Source organism: Pungitius pungitius, chromosome 16 (genome assembly GCF_949316345.1).
Source record: "Pungitius pungitius chromosome 16, fPunPun2.1, whole genome shotgun sequence".
In the NCBI taxonomy this organism is placed as follows: Eukaryota; Metazoa; Chordata; class Actinopteri; order Perciformes; family Gasterosteidae; genus Pungitius; species Pungitius pungitius.
In genome coordinates, this window is record NC_084915.1 from 7,922,676 (window position 1) to 7,945,155 (window position 22,480).

The window sequence follows — 22,480 nt, forward strand, 5'->3', positions numbered from 1 at the left end:
GCACTGAACTTGAAGGTTGTGGGTTCAAGCCCAGTCTTGGGTTTGAGCCTTTGGCTTTACTTCAGGTTTGAGTAGCAATCTCAAGGTTAAATACAACAAACAAAGGGTTGGTTAGTGTGTGGTGAAGTAGCACAGTGGAAGAGCTGCTGCCACAAGCCTGCACTGAACTTGAAGGTTGTGGGTTCAAGCCCAGTCTTGGGTTTGAGCCTTTGGCTTTACTTCAGGTTTGAGTAGCAATCTCAAGGTTAAATACAACAAACAAAGGGTTGGTTAGTGTGTGGTGAAGTAGCACAGTGGAAGAGCTGCTGACATAATCCCCTGCACTGCATTTGAATGTTGTGGGTTCAAGCCCAGATGTGGGAATAGCATTTATAAAGACTTTTGAGGTTTAACTCACATGCTCAAGGTTAAATAGGAGAATCAAAGCTTCCAAAATGGGACCAGGACTGGTAGTGTAGGGGTAGGTGCAGGGTGCCAAAAGCCTCTGTGCGCACCGCCAGTGGGTTCAAATCCCACCCGCCAAGTCTTGAGCGCACTACCGCGGAGGTAGTAGTGGGGGCATTGTCCCCACTGGTTGTTTCAGAGAAGTGTACCCTGGGGGTTATGCAGGAACACAAGGCGCGTTCACTTGGTTATGATGGGATTGTCAAGAATGATGAAGAATCTTTTGAATGATGAATTGAATTTGACGTTAATTGCTTTGCTTTAGCCTTTTAGCACTTATTAGCCATGCTACGTAGCCTATAGGGTTCCACCTTTTTGACGGGAGAGAAGGCCGGATGAGTCAGTAAAGATGAGCAGATGTGTTTCATTCAGTGGTCACACTGACATGAAACTTATTACAGCCTCTGAGGGCATTTTTCAAGACAATCACATGTTTGTCTACTTCAGGGCATCCTGTGGACAACCTTAAACTGACAGTCTGGCACAGGGTGTAGATTTGTTTACCCTTTTCAGTGCATCCACCCTCCAATTCTCTGTTACATTCAAATTCAACTCACTTGTGCCTTTACCAATGCAGGAAGGATGAATAGCATGGTTGATCCTCCAAGATGTACCAATCCGTCTCTGGGGCAATATCCCATTATGTTTTTTATGTCAGTTACCCAAAACTAAAAAAGGATTTAGGAAGAGCCACCATGTCCCTTGAGGGTTGAACCCAGATAAGGCTGATAATCCTTTGCTGTAAACCCCATGCTGTTATTACATATATACAATAAACAATGACAGCATTCTTTATTTCAAATTACAGTATTACTTAATTTTAATTTTGCATACACACTTGTTTGTAAATTAGGAAATAAAAAAGATACAGAGACAACATATTGTAGATAACTTAGTTGGGACTCGTTAAACATCAATTTCACACCCATGGTGCAGTCCCCAGAGTGTTCTAATGTTACCGCGGTTTGAAACTAAAAGATGTCAACAGATATTTTAGATAAATTTAGTTGAAATGTGTAGTACCTTCAGCGTGTGTTCCATGTCATTACATTACATATATTAGAACAATAATCACATCTAAATATCTATGGTGACTTACTTGAGGTAGTAAATATAAAATTGAAACATCTAAAAATTTGAAAACATTTTTTTTCAGTATTCATTATAGATATGAAATATATAACAATATGAATTGTTAAGTGAAAAAATTAAATTGCATTCAAGCTCTGATTTATGCAGCCACCTGATAAACAAAAAAAATGTTTTTGACTGTTAAGAATCAGAGAGAAAGAGGATGTTCCTACTGTTGCAAGGTGTAAATCCTGATTGAGCCAATGCTCTCTACGAAGCATCGTTTAAAAACAATAATGCTTCGGTAAAATAAAAAAAAATGTAAAGTTTTAGGTGTGGTGAGGATTGAAACTACAGAAACTGCACATACAAAAAAGTGCGAGCGGATCCGGACGGCACACGTCCTGTACAATGAGGTGAGGTGCATGACGCATCCTTACTGAGAAGAAGTGTATTTCTTTGGAAGTATTAAAAAATTTAAAGAAACAGATGGACTCTTCCATGTCATGGAATGCCCCAATGGCACCGGACATGCAGTCACAGCGCCTCTCTCATAGCACAGCCGAGTACTCTCAGCCTTTAAATGTTTCAATGAAGAAGGAACAATTAAAAAGGTATCCAGTGTCTTTAAAGTCCTCAGTCGTACGGTCACAGCTTGGCTAGAAGGTCTTCGTGTCGTAGAACTTTGTAGGTAAGCCAGTAGAGGACATTAAACATGAGGAAACTCATGGGGAAAACCGCTCGGGCAATGGTATCAATCCTTTTGGCCCGATCCACAAAGCGCCTGCGAATGTCATAGTAGCCTAAACCAGGAGGTAAATCGGCAAAGACCGGTGTTGCATCCATCTCCGGTGCAATTTCGGCTGCCAGTGCAAAACTCTGGAAGAGTAAACCCTGCTGCACCAGCTCCTCCTCCTGGAAGGAAAGTACAGCACAGAATGACCATCTGCTCTCAAAGAGAATCCCACCGCCTGCAGTGACGAGGTGTCAGGCAGCACGGGGCGACAGACCGTACGTACCCGGGCACACGCAGTGCACTGATGCGCTACGTTGCCATGAGGAGCGTTGTTTCCTGGCATGTTTTTTCCTTTCGCCTTAGTGTCGGCAACCGCCTGCTGGTGAGGAAAACACAACACCCAAATTTAACCGTCAGGCCGACTGCACCGAAACACTGGCAAAACTTGTGTGGAATGTGTGTGGGTTTCAAATCTTTATCCGCAAGCCATCACCATCATCATTTCTGATGAATGAATAAATAGCTATAAAGGATTAAAGCAGTTTTTTTTATTTAAGCTATTAAAAAAATCTACTGTCACTACGCTTTATTTAAGAAATACTTTATATTCAAAGCTGGTTCGGTTCGCTTTTTCTCCCTCATTCTCCTCCCCACATGTGGGCAAGCGAGACGTTGACAATAGTTGAATTAGACGATGGCTTGAATTTGTTACAGGTCACCGCTGTGCGCCTTTCCCGGCTGGGGTGCAAAAAGCAGCAGAGTTGTGGTTCTGGTGCATGGCCGGGCTCGGGGAATAGCAGGTGACAGCAGCCTCGGGGAGCTGAGTGGGTTGGATGCACTCACAGTTCTCTGCCGCTGTTGCTCTTTGAGCTTCTTCCTCAGTCTGAAGAACTCCTTGTGCTGCCGGGAGACAAAATTAACGGCGGCATACTCCAGCAGTGCCGCAAACACGAAGAGGAGACACACGGCCATCCAGATGTCTATGGCTTTCACGTAGGACACCTGCCACACAAATCAAGGAAACCACTCACTCAACGTTAGGCCGTGACATGAGAGACATGGAATCACCAACTCCGTGTTGAGAAGCATATCACAGTCACATTCTACTTTACTCAATTCAATGAAAGCACCCTGTAGCACTCTATGTCCTAAAAATACTAGCAAATACATTTTACAAGCAATCATCGTATAGAATGTCATATAAATGTTACTCAAAGTATAGTAGGTGAAGACAGCGTTTTAGAAAATATGATATAGTATGTCCTAAATATTTTAGTACATCAGGAAGTAGTCATGGTCAGTGGTGACTGGTGGAAAATGTTCTAGGAAGGGCTATCAAATCAAGGAAACAACCCAGAATGATTTAATGCAAAGACTTGTATGTGTTGCTGTCAGGTGTCACAGAGCGGGAACTACCTTGGGCAGGGAGGCCCTGGAGCCGGAGCTCTGTGTCGTCATGGTGAGCACCGTGGTGATCCCCAGTCCCACTCGGGCCGGAGCCGCATCCATGTTGATCCAGAACGACACCCAGGACAGGATGACGGTGAGCAGGCTCGGTATGTACATCTGGATCAGGTAGTAGCCCATTTGACGCTCCAGGTAGAATTTGACCTCAATGCAGGTGAATTTACCTAACCACAGGATGAGATACAGGTGCAAACTGACCGTCTTATTAGAAGTTTATTGACCGTACATCTATCAAAGCTGTGGCTTGGCAGGGCGTAATGCACCTGTGTTGTAGTGCTTGGTGCAGTAGCCAAGGCCTTTCTCCTCTTTCAGCACGAACTGAGGAAGCGTCAGATCATCAGCCACCTGCACCGCTCCCACATCCAGCCATTCAAAAATGAGATCATTCATGGTGTAGCCAACTAGAGGAAAGACACGGAGGAGGCGTACTGTAAGGAATCATAACAGAATCTGGGGTTTTCAAACATGCCTTCAAAGATTCACTCACAGCTTTCGAGCTGCATCGTACACTTCTGGCTGTCCATGGGGAAGTTTTTCAGATCCATCGGACAGGAAAGGGTGAGTGTCAGCCTGGAAAAAAAGTGACCGCAACACCATAATGCTGCTGGAATGAGGTATTGAATGTAAATAAAATGAAGCCCTCCAACACCAACTCATGAGTGGAGACCCGGCCAGCCCGCCGGTACTAAACCCCGTCCTGCACACTCACTCATGTGACCCTACATCAGGGGTCACATCAAGCGACTCTACCTCTCACTAAAGACTCATGGGAAGATCCAATGGTATTTCAGTAACCAGCGAGATGCTCACAAATACAGGATGCCATCCCTGCATCACTCACATCTGTCGCTGACTGACACTGCTTTTTTTTTTTTTTTTTTTTTTGCTAGTTTGCTCCTTTTTATTCCAGAAAGAACAAAGTGGAGAATCCCACAGAAATGAGAAATACAGTGGCGAGCTAGTTATTAAATAACTGGAATAGTTAGTTATTAGTTACACTGGATTCAGGGTTACTTGTGAGGTTTCATGACAGGAGAAGCAACCGATTAGTTCATTATATACATATTTGCTAATAGGGCTTTGCCTCATCTTTCTTATATTCTAAACCATTACGCTACAATTCACTGCAGCTTTAGTGCCACATTTCTGACCTTATTCTGCATAGCCTGCAGTTATTATTTCCATTGGGTGTTGTACAATACAAGGGCAACTGAACTGAACTGGAGTGAAACAAACACGTTGCAAGAGTCCATACTTAGAGGTTAACACTACAACTAATAGAACTGGACGTTCATGTTCAATGGACAAACCGTGGAAGTGGATTTGCAATGTCTGACAGAGGTACATTTTGGTGCTTCATTCAGAAAGAAACCCAGTAATTTAAAAAGAGGAAATCACCTGATGCTGTAGAGGACATTTCCATTTTGGAATATGCGAAGCAGTTTGTTGTCTGTTGTGACCTCGTGAAAGTTTGCTCCCTTTTCATTTGCGAAGAACAGGTCCGGTTTCCAGATGGAGTCCAGCATGGACGGGTCCAGGTCCAGAGAGTCATCCGGATACTCTTTATATGCCAGTCGAGGGTCATTCCACTGCTGCCTCAGGAACACATTGAGCCGGTAGTCCTGAAGTTTGGAGTTCATTTGGAATTGTTATGAATGGCTTAAACAAAATATACGGCCACAGGTAGCAGTTGTGCCACAGTAGGAATCATGAGATTTTAGAAGTACGGTGTCCCTGAGGGCTCAGCGCTCTGCAAATTAACCAACCATAAGTAAGTAGATGAAACATTTGTATATTAGGAAAACATCTTCACCAATTACACAATATGATTGTGTTGGTAAAGATGTGATCTTTCACAAATGAAACTGCGGCATATCTCAGCAGGCAAGGAGCAGAAAAAAAGAAAAACCAGTGTGACAGATAACGATGATTATAATTTCATCATTTAATATTTGATCGCTCGCCCCAGAGGTAATTTAGAAAAAGAGTCTGTCTAAAAAAAAACATGTCCATCCCTTAACACTTATCAGAGACCGCATAAATAAAGGAAATCCATTATTCGACTGAGACAGAGGGATGATAAAATGATGACATTATGTAATAAATTTACAAAATGGTCATCAATTAGTCATAATCTAACAACAGTTTGCCTGGGGATCATTAGTAGTGCTTCCAAACAGAAGGAGAAGCATCAAGCGCTCCAGTGCATCCGATAAAACTGCTTTCTTTTACTTTAGTTTCTTAATCACTGTATGTATTGGAAGGCTTTAGTTATTAGTTACCCTGCATAATTAGGGCCTAAGCCGACTGAAAGTCGAGCGAAAGCCCTATTGTTATATTATTGTTGATATTGTTGAGTATATGTGGTGTAAAAATGTTGTAATAATACAATCGATAACGCTACCCAGCCAGCAGTATGTAAAGTAGTTTAAATTACAAACTATATCTTTTCAAGCTGCACCATTCCATATTGGCAGCTCAAAATGATTTAGTTATATACTCAACTTCTGTAAAAAGAAATAATACCACATGATAACTGTGACAAAACAACAATAATATCATTAGGAAACTGAATACTAAAGACACCTAAAACTAATGCCTCAAAAAGTATTCAAGTCGTCACAAGGTACTATTTTAAAACCTTGCCACTGCCACAGTGCGGTGATCACTGATGCTGCAAGCAGTTCTGTGAAAGAACAGCTCAGTTCAACTATAACCACATTGTTTAAAACCAGTCAACATGCAACACTTTTAGATTAGATACTCATTTCATTTTCCTCACACTGTAATTTGAGTCAAAACCTTTCACACACGACAGATGTTCACTTGTTAATCTGCTGTATGAACATCCTTACCATAGTAGTTTCAGTGATGGACCCGAAGCTGTTGATGAAGATGTTACAGGTGACATTGACTGGAGGACCTGTTAGAGGCAGATTGTCGGCACATATTATAGTCACACTGGATTCTTAAATACCACCGATGTTCTGGGAGGGGGGGGGGGGGGTCACAAAACAGCAGAACAAAATGACGTGTGCTTGTTCTCTTCATAACGTGCCATGCTCTGTCCTGATGAATAGACTCATCAGAGATCTCCTTGAAATCGCGGTGACATTTCCGGCACGTTCTCGCTGCGATAGTCCGTCTGTCGACCACCGGAACTTTAAATATTTCAGGCACTTGTTTCCTGAGAGGCGATCATTTATTAATTCTTCTTCAGTTACATTACTGTATTTATAGATAAGGCACCGTGATTTACCTTGTATGAACTGACAAAGATGTGGAGCAAGAATGAAAAATATATGAAACACGACGCCGGAGAGGCCGAGGCAGGAGAACGTCGGAGAGTCTGCTGGCTTTGCTCGGATCAAGGTTGGACTGAGGTGGGCCTGTGGGGTAAGTGCTTGTTTTCTGACAAATATGAAAGAGAGGTCTACGGCTACAGGTCAGCATAACAACAGCAGCAACGCACAACAACAACAACAACAAAAAGGCTCCTGCGTGAAAACCTGTTGGCCTGCGGGAACCTCTTCCTTCTGACCCATCTGTGAGGGATTTGTGCTTCTTCACTGCCCAAATCGCTATGCAAATTGCACTCCTCCCCCCCCTCCCCCCCACCCCCACTCCCACCTGCCCCTCCCGAGGAGCTCCTCCCTCTGCACACCGCAGCGCACGTTACCTTTGAAGTTGGGTCGGATGCGAGCGTCGTAGCCAGATGTGCGTCCCATCAGTTTGTCCAGGAAGTCGGATGGAGAGGGGGGCTTGGCTGCCCGGCTGGGGAGCTTCATCTCCTTACAGATCACAGACCTGCCACAACAAGGGACAAGCCACATTCCCATTAAGCTGATGCTTTTACCCAAAGCTACTTGCAATAAGTGCATTGCATCAAGGTGGTACAGACCACCAACAACAATCATGATCTTAGTCTTCACTGGAGATGCTATTTTCTTAATTTAACATCTAAATACCACCAATTCTTCAGGAAAGCATTTCTTTAAGCTGTTTGTCCCAACTATCATTTCAGCTGAAAAGCGGTTTTACGAGACGTGCATTTTGTCATTTTAAAATGTGAAATACTCAGTGTACTTCAGATGAGAAGTATTTACCATGTAAGCAGTTAACATGAGTCTACAGACATTTGAAAACCTCAAAATCGAGCTTGTTTTTTCCATTCTGTCAATCCCGCATCTTACGTTAACCCAAAATGTCAGTTAATTGTTGCCATTCAATTTAAAGTTAAATCATATTCAATGCGTACAATACCAAGGGAACAAAAATGTTGATGTGAGCTTTGGTCAAATAACGACCGGGAATGTCGTAATACATTCTCGTGTATTTCTAACCTTGAAAATAATTTCAAAACAGTCATGCATTTATAATGTATCAAAATGGCCAAACAGCAGAAAGTACAACTTAAAATAGTCTCTTACCTGCACTGCAGAAATATGACAGAAGACGTCCACAGCATACACGCAATGTAAAATAGCATTCTTACTTAGGAGAAACAATAGATGCAACACCGGAGGGAAGAAGTGAAAAAAAAAATCAAATTAAAGCCGAGATGCTGGAAACTTGTTGTTGCTCCTCCATCCGTCGTCTGGACTCAGCTGAGCTTCCCTCCCTCTGCAAGTGTAAAATACAGGAAGCTGCTGCTGTATAATTCAAAATGCCTGTTTGTGTGGACGACTTGAAGCTTCATCTCTTTTTTATAGCCATATGCATGTTCAAAGTATTCCTGGGAGCATATTTAAAGAGACACGACCCTTTCCAAAGAAGAGCGGCCCACGCGGCTTTCCCCCCGAGGTTTCGGATTAGCAGCTATTTCTGCTGCAAACAAAACTATTCATTCAAAAAATGTTTATTTTAAAAGAAAAACAAGACCGATACCTTCCACCTTGGCCTGTTTTTATATTATGGTGATAAATCGTTGCGAACCAGTTCCGCCAGTACATCATGTCCAATGGAGCAAACGTCTGATATTTAGGAGTCCGTTTAAATCCAAACTGAATTGCCCAAAATTCTGAGCATCCTAAAAGACTGGAGACAAGGGAAGGAAGCAGAAGGAAATGTTGTTGCGTTCCGAAAGGAAGCTAGCACGAGGGCAGAACTGTCCAATTAACTCAGTGTAACGTGTTTCTCCAAGTGTCAGTACGCATCCAGAGGTTATTTATCTATAGCCGAGCAGTCCATCGTTTCTGGTCTAATTATTTCATTTCCAAATCGCCAAGCAAAATCAAATATGAATGTGGAAACTCGTGTTTATTCCTCCATACAGAGGGGGAGGCAGTTCAGCCATCTACTCATGCAAAATTGATGTCAAAGAAAAGCGATGGGACGTTATGGCTGCACGTGTTTCGCCTCACTCGAAAGGCCACTCCACACTTGGCTCTGGAGCCCACAGTGTCAAATAGGATAAGAAATGTGTGAGAATACAGACCATGAACGCAATCCTAATAACAAGAAGCCTCCAGCAGAAAAAGAAGCCCATTGTTTCTGCATGCTTGAACATTTTTACCTCCGGACAGGATTAAGTAGGCCAAGCTCCATTTTAATGTGGTTTCTTGTTAGAGTGCACATTGACTTTGCTTAATTACATCGTACTTGTACAATGTACTTGCCAGATGCCCTTTATACAAGCCCAGCTTGTATCCAATGCTTTTAGCTGAGCTTAGACCTGTAACATACGTTACACAATTTGAAGAAAAAAAAAAAAAAAAGGTCCAGCGGCCAAAGTACGTCTGCCAAGCAGTACTCAACCGTTAAAATGCTTCAGGACAGATGTGCTTAACCCCACGGACTTTAACAACCATCACAGCTCAGAATGCAGTTCAACAAATATGTCATCATCAACAGTGATAATATCTGGGAGCCAAATGAAACTAATTGGATCCCTCCAATTTAAAAATAGCCTTTATTGCAGCTTCTCTCGACGAGCTGCACTGATCAACAGAGGAAAACAAAAATCCATGCTGAGCATTTTTTTGCCTGGTGTGGAAAAGCAGAACGACAATCACATCCCGAGCATGATTTTCTAAAACGTGAGCAAAAATCAGACCATTTTTTCCTAAACAGAAAAAAAACAAAAACAAACAGGTGCAGCAGATACGTAATCCAAATATGAAAATATCTCAGACATTTACATGAATCCTCCTGTTTTCTTTGTATGATCAGTTGTCTTAAAGACTCAACCAAAGTTCAGTCTCCACATGAAGCTCCCCCTCACTCAGTGCCTGCCACCAGACTCCTAATCGTCATGGATGTTGAAGAGTTTAGCCACTTCGTTCAGATCTGCATGTTCCTCTCCGTCCTTGATAATCTACAAAACAACAAAACAAGTCACATTAACCAAAATCAACGTTTTCTAAATCCCCAAAAACTAACCATTCTTCTCGCGCAGTCTCATACCTTCCTTGCGATGGGCATCCTGTTGAACACGTTCCACAGGATGATGCCCACCACCACCTTGTCCCTCAGGTAGAAGATGACTCCCTTTCCGTACTCGTCTTTGTGCTGCACGCCGGTGGGAGATGGCGTTGAAGAGGCCACCGGGCTGGAGGCGGTGTGCTCGGTTTCACTTTCTGACCGGATCCCAGTTCCTGTGAATCAAAACCTACCAGGTGAGACTACAGCCAGGGTTTGGTCCTCAAATGTGCCTGCTTCGTAGGAACAAGATGACGTCATGAATACCGGACTCCTCCGTTGCAGCTTTGGGCGTATCCTTGGCTGTGGCTTTGGCGAACACGCCGACCGTCGGCAGGCTGCTGTCGACGATCCCGATGGCCTCGTAGCCCACATCCGGACCCAGGTCGCTCCTGTGGAACACCAACGGGTAGGACAGCACGCCGACGGAGTCATTGGATGCCAAGCAAGACATTTTAAATTATTTAGTTTTGTGCTCTTTACAGGTTCTATTGAAAAAATGAAAAGAATAAGCTAATAAACACCTCATCACGTTGGCGCAGTTAAAAGAGGTGGAATGCATTGGCCAAAAAAACAATCCAAGAACCCATCAACTATCAGCAGGAGACCATTTAGCTTTTATTGTTTATTTATATGCATTCATATGGAGATGAGACCCCAGAACACCCAAAATGTTTGTCTGTGCCCCCCCTGAGCCTAAATCTGTGCAGATGGGTTCAGATATTGAGGCGATACAGGTCGACTCTGCAGCTGGACAAACCGCCAATTCTGCTACGTTCTGTTGGAAATAGTTTGCTGAAGTTTATCCTCCCATATGAACAACTTCTTCTTTACCCTCAAAACGGTACACAGCTCCTATTCTAGAACGCACACTCATGAACACAAACCAAGCGATGCTGAGAGGGCACTCGTTGGTTGACCCCTCCCCCCCCCACCCACCTGATGCAAGCTGACATGAGGTCGCAGTGAAATAACCTCAACAAAACTACATGCTGTGCCAATTTTGCCCAGAGAGCTTCTGCACTATGGGGTTTGACTGGGAAACTTCAAAATGTCACCATCAATTTATTTTCACTAAATGATTGCATTGTAAGTGTCTGACGAGTCGATGGAAAGGACAGAAGAGCAAAGCGTTTTTTACCACCCAGCCCCTAAAAGGGTTTGTTTGGTGTCAGGACTCAGAAATGTCTCACATTGCATCGACATCATGTCAACATCTGCTGAATATTCAGCCATAAAATTGAGAGTCAGTCGGCTTTGTGTGTGCGTGTCTTTCCATTAGCTGTTGTCTGACAGCCAAAACACACGGTTGTTTCCCAGAGACGCGGCGAGGCGCTCGGCAGTGTTCACTCTGTGGCCCTAACAGGCCAACCAGGAGAAACACAACGGTGCACACAATCAAGCTCACAGGATTCTCCTGGCTCAGCCAGTTATGAAGAAACCAAAGGTCAAAGAAAATGAAATAGAACATGGACTTTTAGTTCACGTAAATTTAAATTAAATCAATTTTAATTTATTCAGGGTGACAGCGTCGCGTGGAGAAGAGATGGTGCGCTGGTAACCGCAGTTTTGGTGGTTCGAACCCGTGCTGCTTCATGTTCTGTCAAAATGTCTCTCACAAGACACCAAACCGCGACTGCTCCCACTGTGTGGGATGGGTTAAATGCAGATAATCATTTCTCCACAGGGATTAATAAAGTATTCCTTTCTTCTCAAAATGAATGAATGCCCAATATGATTATAAAGCAGCCAGTTATCAAACGGAAAAACGGAAAAAACAAACAGGACGCAGAAGCTACCCTTTAAATAGGAAACAAACTAACTGACCAGTGCCACATAATTATGATGTGATGTGCTGAGGAGCATCACAGCCCGATGCTGCAGGCATTCGTGGGAACAGCGACAGATCATCTGACAACATCTGCTAGCGTCTGAGTCACAACAGTTTGGGTTTTTTTGGACTGCAACGTACCCATGTTGACAGCAGTGTGCCATATTTCACCAGCTGCTAAAAACAAGCAGACACGGCGTTCATCTGTGTAATGTGGGGCGCATGCTGCCCGCTAGTTCAATCTTTAGCAAAGCCCCAAATAACTGGCAGGATATTTTCTTTAAAAAGGGTTATCAAATGTGTCCACTTACAGTATATTCATGTAGTCAATGCATGTGGACCTATACAATGAACAAGTGTTTCTCTTGCGATGGTGGTGCATGGAGTAGTGTGGTGTGCTGAGAACCGCAAGGTTGGTGGTTTGAACCCCGGCTGCCCCATGTGCCGTTTTGAAGTGTCCCTGAGCAAGACACCCAACCCCCAATTGCTCCCCAGGCAAAATGTAACGCATGGGTTATAATGCAATGTAAGTCAGTTAAATTACATGTAATGTAATTTCAAGCTGGTTTAACGACTTGCAGCTACAGCTGTCATTTAAGATGGAACAACGGGTCAGCGTCCTGAGCAGGAAACAGGAAGTACCCCCCCCCCCCCCCCCCGGTACCCACCAGAACATGGACTGATGCCAGTAGGGTTTGTTGGCTCCGGTCATGTTCTCTCCTGCCAGTCGCCCACTCACAACGGCGTGGTCGTGGTGCTCCACTCGCCTGCGGCCCAGTCTGATGTCATAGAAACACGCAGCATCTCCTGCCTGACACCAGACGGAAGGGATGGAGGATACGTGGGATGGATTAAAATGACAAAGTACTTTAGGCTTTATTACGGTTGCGTTACACGTCTACAGAGGCGCCGTGACACATCTTTACATAAGGGGGCACTATAATGAAAGATATGGCTGAAAGAAGTGAAATGCATGCATTTATGTGGCTCTAGAGCAGTCAACATTATACCACTTTGGTGGCTTTGGGGCTTAAGAGGGTGTTGCCATGTTTACAATGTTTGTCTAATTCAAAGAACGAGAGTCATTTCGCCAACAACCATTGACTCAATGAAAAATAGCTTCCTTTTGCCTCAGCACAGAAGACATATGGTGCATTAAAAATTGGCACACAATTGCTGACACAGCTAGTAACAATCTTCACACTATAAATATATAGTTTATAGGTTCTTTAACTTTAAAAAAAAAAAAACAGAAACCCTGTTGACTCTTCTTATCGGAACACCTCCACTACTTTATAAACATTGACTTACCACCCAGATATTGGATCTAGCTTGCAGCTCTGCATTGACTCGAAAGCCCCCAAAGTCAGAGTCCACCTCCAGACCTGCTGACTTAGCAAGGTCAACATTGGGCTCTAGGCCAACAGCTGCAACGATGTGGTCAGTTTTCACCTGCAAGGTGACGCACAAGATAATAAGTAACTGTTGTCATTTCCTGAATTACAATGAAAAAAATAAATCTGAACCTACCAATCGACCGTCCTTCAGTTGGATTTCTAATTTATCATCTTTGCTGACCACAGATTTGACCAAAGCTTCGGAGATGATTTTCACACCCTCTAGAAGACAAAAGGATCGTAAGGAATGTGTGAAACTTCCTAGTAAGGATTTGAAATGTTTGAATAATTAATAAAATTAGTCATTGTTTTATTGTTTGTAGATGATCAATGATGGAGAGACACATGCATATCTGAATAAAGTGGCTAAACTGTTTAACATCCATGACGATCATGTGGCTGGCACTTATTGTGAAAGTACGTAATAAAGAGAAAAGAGGAGATAAAAAAAAAGGTCTGTAGGGATCAAAATGGTCATTAACCTTTCTTGACTTTTTCTGTTGTCCAGTTGCTTAAGTACTCAGGCAACACTTTTCCCATGTTGCCCTTCTCAGGGTACATCTGTATCACCTCAAGGTCACTCTCAGTTGCTGGAATAGAGGAGAAAGAGGGCGAGTGGTACAACAGGGGAACACATTACGTCTCTCCAAGCATTTTTCTCCATCTTGTCCGGTCTTACATCTCCTGCCGAGGGCACAGGCCAGCTCGCTGCCCAAGAAGCCGCCACCAATGATCGTGATGGACTTGACGTTTCTGGAGACCTTATCCAATGATTTGAAGTCCTCGACCTGTGGAAGAGAATTAATATGAAATTGGACATTGTTTTTCGTAGAGATGCAACACATGCGTGGCAACTTGTCAGTGCAACAATGAAGGGATTATAATGGCAGTAAAATAAAACAGGGGACCAGGAAATATAAACATTGCACACACGTATTACCTTTGGAGCTACTGGGTAAAATATCTGCATTTCATATTGTTTTCATGACTTCAGCATAAAAGCTAAACTTTACATTGTTTTTGAGACAAACGCTATTTAATACTAACTTACTCCAGAGTGGTGGAATGTTTGTTTTTGTTTAACCCCGCCATATTGTCATCTACAGAATCCCAGAAAAATAAATCCACTCTCATTCCTACAGTCAAAATATGTAACTTTTTTAGGGCATTGTTTCATCAGCTAGAAAGTGAAGAAAGGCTGGCGCCCTCTTGTGGCCCAACACTGACCTTGCGGAACAACGTCGTCCTCTTCATCACCTCCTCTCCTGCTCTTTCAATGACCTGAAGATTTCTCGGCACACCACCTCAAAGTAAACACTGAAAATCAGCTTCCACCAAGTTTGAACCGCACGTGGTAAAGCTTTCATTTGAATGACGCTTACCTGTAGCAATCAAACACTTGTCATATGAAATCTCAGTGTCATCGTCGAGTTTTATTTTGTTTCCTCTCACATCCATGTGAACCACCTGAAATGGGTTAAATCATCATTATCAGCCAATGAAATTAACCTCTTCTGGTAAATGAATACTATCAATACTACTATTGTTTATTGGACAGGACATCAGCACATTCAGTGTCTCTTAAAGAAAAACAAATAGAAACCAACCTTTTTGCCAGTGAGAACTGCCACTCCACCATTTTCTGCACTTTGCAATTCCTCTGCATTTATGTAGAATGATGGTGGCTGGAAGTAGATACTGACAAATAAACAAAATAATGAAAATCTTTAAACATATTGTTTACCAACAATCAGGCAGAAAAGCAGCCTGTTGAAGGTATTATTATAATACTAGGTTGCAAAAACACTTCACAGATCTTTCCTTTAAGAACATAAATCAATCGCAGCACAGAAAATTGTGAAAGTCTGGTTACACAACAGTGGTTTCTTGTGAATACTGTGAAACTGAAGTGATTATGGTTCAAATGAGACGTGAGGTTCGCCTGTATAGAAAAAAGTGCAACCAACAGAAATTATAATTTAAACAGTCAAATAAACTCAAGAGATGTCACAGGTAGGGCTGGGTCGTGTACTGCATCACCCGGTTTCAATTTTCCATATGGTATGGATTTTTCACAAACAGTCATACCGCTCAGAAGCCAGAATTACTGTTGTCGCTCTTCGGGAGGCAGATAAATACATTGATCACCGCTCACTACTGAGGGCGCAGTGGTCGGAGCTATTTGTCTCACGTGTATTGAGATGGAGTCGTGGTTATAACTTTATACAACAATTAATAACCCACAACTAACGCTCTTCAATGGGATAAAACACCACTACACAACTTGTGTAGGAGCTGTGTGCTGTTTGGAGGGTTTCTGGTTTTGAAAAATACAACGCGAGTTAGAAAGCAATTTATTGCAAAGTTTGTTGAGCCGCTGTTATTACCTCTGATGGCAAAACTAACAATTTACTCCATCACCTCAGCAGAAAGCATGCGTTGGAGTACGAACGAGGGTGTGCGATTACGATTGTGGGATTCGTTATAAATGTACCTTGGTACAGCGGCGATGAGAAGCTGAACATGGGGGAACTTAAGACTTGCTGTTCACCGCTGGCTGGTCAGTTTCAACCTGTTCAGGTTGAAACTGACCAGCCCGTCCTGCCGTTGAATGAATGTTTGAATTTTTGGCCGAACCGGACAGCCCTAGTCACGGGGCAACTGTTTAACTCAATAACCACTTATTCTGGCAGAGAGACAACTGTTGAGATCTATCCTAGGAAGGGAACTTGATACTGACCGAACATGCAATAACATTTGGACATAGACTGTACTGAACACACCTTCTTTCCTTTCCGTTCCACTGTTTGAAACGCAGAGTTTCTGTCACACTGGGATCATCTGAGAACCACAGTTCCTTAGAAAGTGGGGGCCTCATGTATGGCGGGACTTGCTCATCGGTCACTATCAATACCTGGTGAGAACAATTTTAAAAAGTCATATACAGCACATGGCGACATCTCACAAATGTTACTGACAAAGACAGATACGCCAAGAAGAAAGCTGACCCTGGCACCGGGGTCCCTGGCTCGAATGGACCGGGCAGCAGCGAAAGAGGCGGTGCCTCCACCGATGAGGAGGTAGGGCGTGTGTGAGGAGACCTTGTGAGAGGCGGGGGATTCATCTCCTGCAGCGCGCACGAGAGAGCCAAAGCAAGCCAGAGGGAGAGGGAGTAAAAGAGAGACAAAGAGAGTGCAAAAAGCAAAAGCAGGAAGAAAGAGACAAAGTCAGTGCATGATCTTACACAAACACACCTGAAAAGAGAAAATTAAAAAAAGAAATTCATGTGAGTGACATTAACCATTATCGTTAAACGACACCAAACCATGTGGGAAAACACATAAAAGGCAAAAGGAAAGCTGCAATGAGTAAAAATAATGTTAAAACCAGTAAAAGGGAAAAAAGGTGAAATCAAGATGAGCTAAATGGGAAAAGGTATCAGTGTCTGCCCGCTGCCCCTCTGCAGCCGGACTATGGTCTTACCACTCTCTGCCACAACTTCCAGTTGAGGTTCGGTGGGCTCCGCGGCGGCGCTTTCTGCTGCTGGAGGTTCTGTTAGTAACACCGGAGCATTAAGCCGTTACGACGCGTTAACCCCTTGGATGCTGTGAATGTACATCGCCATGCACATGTGCTTACCGCTCTCTGCAAGAGGCTCTGTGAGCTCAGCCGTGGTCGGCTCAGAGGAGGGCGATGGTTCTGGTCGTATAGTGGCAAAGTTAAGTTAACCTTGGATGTGCCCTACAACTGAACGAGTAACAAATATCCTTTCCTCTTAAATCTTACCCGGCTCAACTACAGGTGGTTCTGCTGCCTCCTCTGGGGATGCGTCTATGACTGGCTCATCTGCTGTCAAGGCAACCCACAGGGAGGGTTAATGTAAAATTATTTGAAAGATTATCAAAAGGGAAGAGCATCAGGATCCATGCATTTCCTCGGCTTTACCCTGGGAACATTCTGCAGAGCATGCAAACTAAACATAACACCTGGAAGCTGCCCAATTTGGGATTTAATTCTACAAAGATGTTATACTGTAAACCATTGAAGAGGTGAACACTGATGTTAAAGCACCAGAGACCTTTCCGGTTAACTCTGCCGGAAAGACTTTTACTATCTTAGGTTAGGACGTTTGTAGACAATAAATAAAATCCAAATTGAAGGGCAGCTTCCAGCTATGAACAAAAATGTCACATTATAGTTCAAGTTTGAGTACTGCCCCGGGGCAAAGAATGACACATTCACAGGAAAACGTCAGACCAGAAGACTTCCATTCTATATCACATGAGCCTGGATATTATAAGGACATCTCCAATGACTCTGTACCACTAAACAAGAAATGTTAACAGCTCAGAATGGAGGTGGGTGGAGTGAGATTAACTGTGAAAAAGACATGAACCGATCAGGAGGAAAGGGGTTATGGTTAAACATGCTAAAAGTATAAAGAGGAGAAAAGGTATTTGAAATGAGGTATCCGTGTCTGCCCGCTGCCCCTCTTCAGCCGAGGCTGGACTGGGGTCTTACCCTCTGCCACAACGTCCGGTTGAGGTTCAGCCGGCTCTGCTGCTGGAGGTTCTGTTAGTACAACATTGGCATTGACACGTGAGGACCAAACAAACCCTGCGACGTGGTACATGTACAACACAGTCTCCCTGTACCAGTCGGACAGAGGACTTAGCAACTGCAGGGGGAAGCTCTGAGGGGGGGGGTGGAGGGGTTTGGTAGTATAGTGGCAATATTAAACCTCTGATGAACACTGCAGGTACTTTACTAAAGTATGTATCGAAGAGACACAGGCTCAGATAAAAAAGTAAAGGAGTAAACGTCTCCTTAATGTATTTATGTGAATAAGTGAATTAATTAGATCAGAGGATCCTTTCTTCTCAAATCTTACCCTCCTCAACTAGCTTCTACCACTGGCTCATCTGCTGTGGAGTCAATCCACACTATAGGTGTGGATTGAATTCTTTAAGGGATTATGGGAATGGAGGACGATCAGGATCCATGCATTGATTCCTGCTTTACTCGGGGAACTTTCCGCAGGCAAAACTAAAAACAAAAGAACTTGTGGAAGTTGCCCAAAGTGTGTGTCATTTTTGCAGAGACGTACGTACTGTGTTTGCCATTCAGGGGCTGTTGTAAATAGAGGGTTGTAAATTAATTTTTACTCAAGCCTGTCTTACCACACTCAAGTTAAATTTGGATCTTTCTGTTTGGAAGACTTGTAAAAAAACAGCCTCAAAGGGTTTTTGTATTTTAGACACAGCACAGTTCTGAGGTAATAAATATAATTTACTCCAAAGGGCAGCTTCCAGTTATGAAGAATGATATCATATTAGTAGACAAAGAACATTGTGAGTGCTACGCAAGGATAAACCTTCACAAAGTTTGACGAAGGAAAATGTCAAACCATGTTACATCCCAAATATTACAAGCACAACGGGAACCAAGATATTTGTAGAAAATACTGACAACTCCAACGCCTGTGTCCCACTACAAGAGAAGCATGTTGTGTATTAGGAGGGGAACGTTAAACTGAAACCGTACGTGGTACAGCAGAGAAAAAGAAAGCCCTCTGGCCACATTTAACATGACGCATGCGACACCAAATCCAAGGTGCATGAAAAATAAACGCATGCAACAAGAGGGAAAAGTCATATACAAGTTGAGTTTACAGAGGGTCCCCTGGATAAACGATGCTGTCACCATAAAAGTGCATCTTTACCATTTCAATTTGGATTCGCTGTGTAACGTGTTGGCTAAGCTTCTACCAATTTCTATTCCTATATAATTCTAGGAGTTCAATGTCTGAGGGTGCTGACCCCTCGATGCTCTAAAAATGATTTTACCACACAATAGTGGAGAAATGCCAAAACATTCAAGAGGGAAAAGATGATGCACTTCTTAAACTTTAGTCCAAATATTTTACTCGAGTTATTATTTGGTCTTCAATCACACATACATAACAAAATCTGATCCCAGTATATGTTGTAGCCTACTTTCTTACACTAAGTCCACTCTGTCAGGTACTAGTATTAGTAGTGCACATAATTCCAGATGATGAAATGTATCACTTTTTGGTTCAAACACACTGTTTATACAGGAGCCACATGTTAAGCATGCATGCATATATGTAGGGGTAAACAAAGGTATACACAGAACCTGGGGCAGGATCAGCTGTTTTAATGGGGGCCAGTACTTCAGCACCGGGGGCCGGAGGACTTGGCTCTTCTGGTGACGGTGCTGCTTCAGGGACGGCTGCTTTATCGATAGTAAAGAGAACCGGATTAGAAGAAAGTGATTCAAACCAGTCCACCACGGATTCTAATTCATTTTGTTTTTACATTGCAGTGAAGAAGCAGCTGAACTGTCTGACAATCCCAAACCTACTCTTGCAAATAACTATGATTTTCTTAAAAATCCCTTTCGATCAATAGATTGTCACAGTAAACTGCAGGCATTTGACCTGACGAAACACCATTTCTATAGTCGTATCTTTCCATTCTCATACTCTCTTGTGTGGTGGGCTTGTACTGTTGCGTCACAATAGATTCTGCGAAAACGAATGCGTCACACCCAGCGTCACTGAAGTGTGTAGATTATCAGCAGACACACATTGATACCATGCCCTGTATATCCTATGCTGAAGTCCCGTTGGCAGAGATCCATAAAGGAAAGTCTATCATTTGAACAGAGTCAGCAGCGTAATTAAGGAATGGGGGGAAAATAACAGTGCAGCTAAACTATTTCACTTAAAAAAAGCCTTAAAGTTAATGGAATATACAATGCATTATTGAAATGATTAAGTGACTAATTACACATATACACACACACTTATACAACAGGTCTGGAACAAGGAAATAGGTGAATCTGTTCATATGGATTGTTCTTGAATGATGCACAAAGGCTTTAAGAATGATATAACAACTGGCTTCTTCATTGCGGTGAATATATTATGGTAAAGTGTTCTTACCTATTAACTTATTAACATAGTTGGAGTTTGATCTATGAATATCTAGTACAATCTGATGTGAATCGATCCCGCTCTGCCTCAGTGGCTTCCTCAGGTAAAACAATACTAAATACTAATCACAAAAGCAAAACTCTGAATGGATCACGAGTTCAAACGTGTTAGATGCTGTGGTTCTGGTAGAAATATTGTAAGGTTAGTTTGTTAAAGTTTCATTATCACTAAAATCAGTCGATTAACCTGCTCACCAGGAGGCTCTGACTGGATGGGTGTGGCTGGTTCTTCTGTGAATGATTTTAGTGGTCTGGATGAAATTTCATCAATGCGGTCCTGATATCTTTGGCTGTCTCCCTTGACAGTTTGGTATGCCTGTGACAACAGAACAGTTTTCAGCCATTAGTACTTTACTTTACTTGTGACTTTCCAATACGTGCCCTGTATGTTCTGACCAAAAAAACTCACATATATTGCACCGCCAACGCAGGTTGCTCCGACCAGAAGAACGTACAGCTGGTTTTCTCTACCTCCCCCTGCAGGCGCTGTGGACATGTGACCTGCAGGTACACATGCTGGTAGTCTGCCATTGTTTAACCCTGTGGAAAAAAAGGACGTTTCATGAGTCACGTTGGCATTTGATTCAGTCAAACACATGGTTTTTATTGTAGTGTAACGGACTGTCTCATGTTTAGTGTTTCGGCTGGATGAGACAAAGACAAAACAAATAGAAAAAACTGTTCAACAAAAAGTGGAGGTCCAGTCGAGAACGACTGGTTTATGATCCAGCCATGAAAACAATGTATTGCACTCATTGTAGGACGTAGTAGGACGGCAGTGAAACCAATTTCACAGTGGAAACAATAAGGCACCGTGACACCTCCATTGGCCATGTCCAAAGCCTTGTGACTAAACGGACGAAGACAACAAAGCGTTAAGTTGAGGTCCCTGCTCCTCAGTCAGCAGAGCTTCACACCAGTTGCATGCAGTTGCAGACGTTTCAATACAAAATGAAAGCTGAAGATTTGTTGACTGTGCATATACATTTGATGTAGTCATGATTTGGGTGTACAATGGTCATTTATATTTGAATGGATTGTAAATCGAATTCTTCAAGTAAATGTGGAAAAGCCACAGTAGCTGGTGAGCAAACATGTTAATGTGAAGCCCCGGTTGCAAGCTCTCCAAACACTTTACAAACTGGATGTGATGAATGTCACATGTCGTTTGCTCATGAATCTTGGTGCTTGTAAATTGGCTTGATTTAAGAACTTAGTTGAGCTGTGAGAGGTGAATCCTGACTGCGATCCACGTCTCTCGTGAACTACATGTCTGTCCTACCTCCCCTCCTCTTCCTTAATTCGGTGTTGTGCATTGAACCGATGGAAAGGGACACTGCAGAGGGACAGACTTGCTCATGCTGTGCATCTAGCGTTTACGTTACTCTCAGGGTCACTGCGAACGTGTTAAACGTGGACGTGTTAAATGCCATCGACTTCTGATAGTTGCCATTTGCTGATTTGCTCAGTTAACGTTAGCTTTGATAGAGCCATTCGAAGGTCAAAATATCGAGACTGGGCCATTAAAAAGGTGCGTAGTGTAATTTAACAAATTGCAGACATCGTGCGACATTACGCTACAAGCAATGAGTCTATTGAGGCAAGCTAGCAAGGGAGTCACTCGGCGTACCGTGAAGTTACTTAACTCACCTGCTCTCCTCGCATTCTGCCGGCACACAGTTGAGGAGGTTCTAGCTAGTGGTGCAAGCTTTCTCCACACTGTTCTACATTTCAGCATTGTGGCTCAGCTCCGCTGCAACGGCTCCCAGTTCACTAGCCGACCGGTCCGTCACGAAAAGTAGCTTAACGTTGAGTCCTAAGTCCTAAAGGCGGCAGTCACTGACAAACAGCAGCACCGCGTTACGAGCCAAGGCCAGACACGGGAGACAGGTCATACGTTTCTAGAGGGTCATGGGTAATCGTAGAGACTCTTTGGGCGTGTATGATTAGTCACTCCCCAGAAAACCAAGTAGCATAACAGCACTGGAGGAAAGATGGCGTCGCCGATGATATGAGTGACGGTGTGGACCGTAACATGTTTTAGCTGTTATTTTTGTGTTATTATGTCTCATATTATGATACTGATACTATTTT

General features: G+C 43.1%; 2 protein-coding genes across 10 annotated transcripts; both read right to left on the reverse strand.

Annotated features, from left to right (window-relative positions):
• Positions 1-1,234: 1,234 nt before the first annotated feature.
• glra4b (glycine receptor, alpha 4b) lies at positions 1,235-9,460 on the reverse strand. Its single transcript, XM_037467210.2, has 10 exons — positions 8,149-9,460; positions 7,398-7,525; positions 6,574-6,641; positions 5,117-5,340; positions 4,206-4,288; positions 3,982-4,119; positions 3,668-3,882; positions 3,095-3,253; positions 2,535-2,630; positions 1,235-2,430 (listed from the first exon to the last, which is right to left on the reverse strand). The coding sequence occupies exons 1-10, from the start codon at positions 8,205-8,207 to the stop codon at positions 2,164-2,166; spliced, it is 1,437 nt and encodes a 478-aa protein (XP_037323107.2). The 5' UTR covers positions 8,208-9,460; the 3' UTR covers positions 1,235-2,163.
• Positions 9,461-9,610: 150 nt separating this feature from the next.
• aifm1 (apoptosis inducing factor mitochondrion associated 1) lies at positions 9,611-22,355 on the reverse strand. Of its 9 annotated transcripts, none has more exons than XM_037467203.2 (21): positions 22,037-22,355; positions 20,796-20,926; positions 20,582-20,702; positions 19,526-19,621; positions 17,888-17,938; positions 17,153-17,215; positions 17,006-17,065; positions 16,850-16,918; positions 16,375-16,493; positions 16,150-16,280; positions 14,974-15,064; positions 14,749-14,833; positions 14,594-14,670; positions 14,046-14,154; positions 13,849-13,956; positions 13,500-13,588; positions 13,281-13,421; positions 12,638-12,780; positions 10,406-10,530; positions 10,124-10,314; positions 9,611-10,034 (listed from the first exon to the last, which is right to left on the reverse strand). In XM_037467203.2, the coding sequence occupies exons 1-21, from the start codon at positions 22,122-22,124 to the stop codon at positions 9,963-9,965; spliced, it is 2,160 nt and encodes a 719-aa protein (XP_037323100.2). In that variant the 5' UTR covers positions 22,125-22,355; the 3' UTR covers positions 9,611-9,962. The 9 variants fall into 9 exon arrangements, with proteins under 9 accessions (XP_037323100.2, XP_037323099.2, XP_037323098.2 ...); XM_037467202.2 differs by having other exon boundaries at positions 17,153-17,212; positions 19,526-19,624; positions 22,037-22,354; XM_037467201.2 differs by having other exon boundaries at positions 19,526-19,624; positions 22,037-22,354.
• Positions 22,356-22,480: the final 125 nt, after the last annotated feature.

Excerpts from the sequence above, each read along its gene's own strand:
- glra4b (XM_037467210.2), bottom strand. The coding sequence starts at position 8,207 with ATGCTATTTTACATTGCGTGTATGCTGTGGACGTCTTCTGTCATATTT. Across the intron at positions 7,526-8,148 it reads GTCATATTTCTGCAGTGCAG|GTCTGTGATCTGTAAGGAGA; the intron begins GTAAGAGACTAT and ends TTGTTGTGGCAG. Across the intron at positions 2,431-2,534 it reads AGTGCACTGCGTGTGCCCGG|GAGGAGGAGCTGGTGCAGCA; the intron begins GTACGTACGGTC and ends CTTTCCTTCCAG.
- aifm1 (XM_037467201.2), bottom strand. The coding sequence starts at position 22,124 with ATGCTGAAATGTAGAACAGTGTGGAGAAAGCTTGCACCACTAGCTAGA. Across the intron at positions 17,216-17,887 it reads ACCGGACGTTGTGGCAGAGG|CAGATGAGCCAGTCATAGAC; the intron begins GTAAGACCCCAG and ends TTGCCTTGACAG. Across the intron at positions 16,494-16,849 it reads GGAAGTTGTGGCAGAGAGTG|GAGATGAATCCCCCGCCTCT; the intron begins GTAAGACCATAG and ends TGCGCGCTGCAG.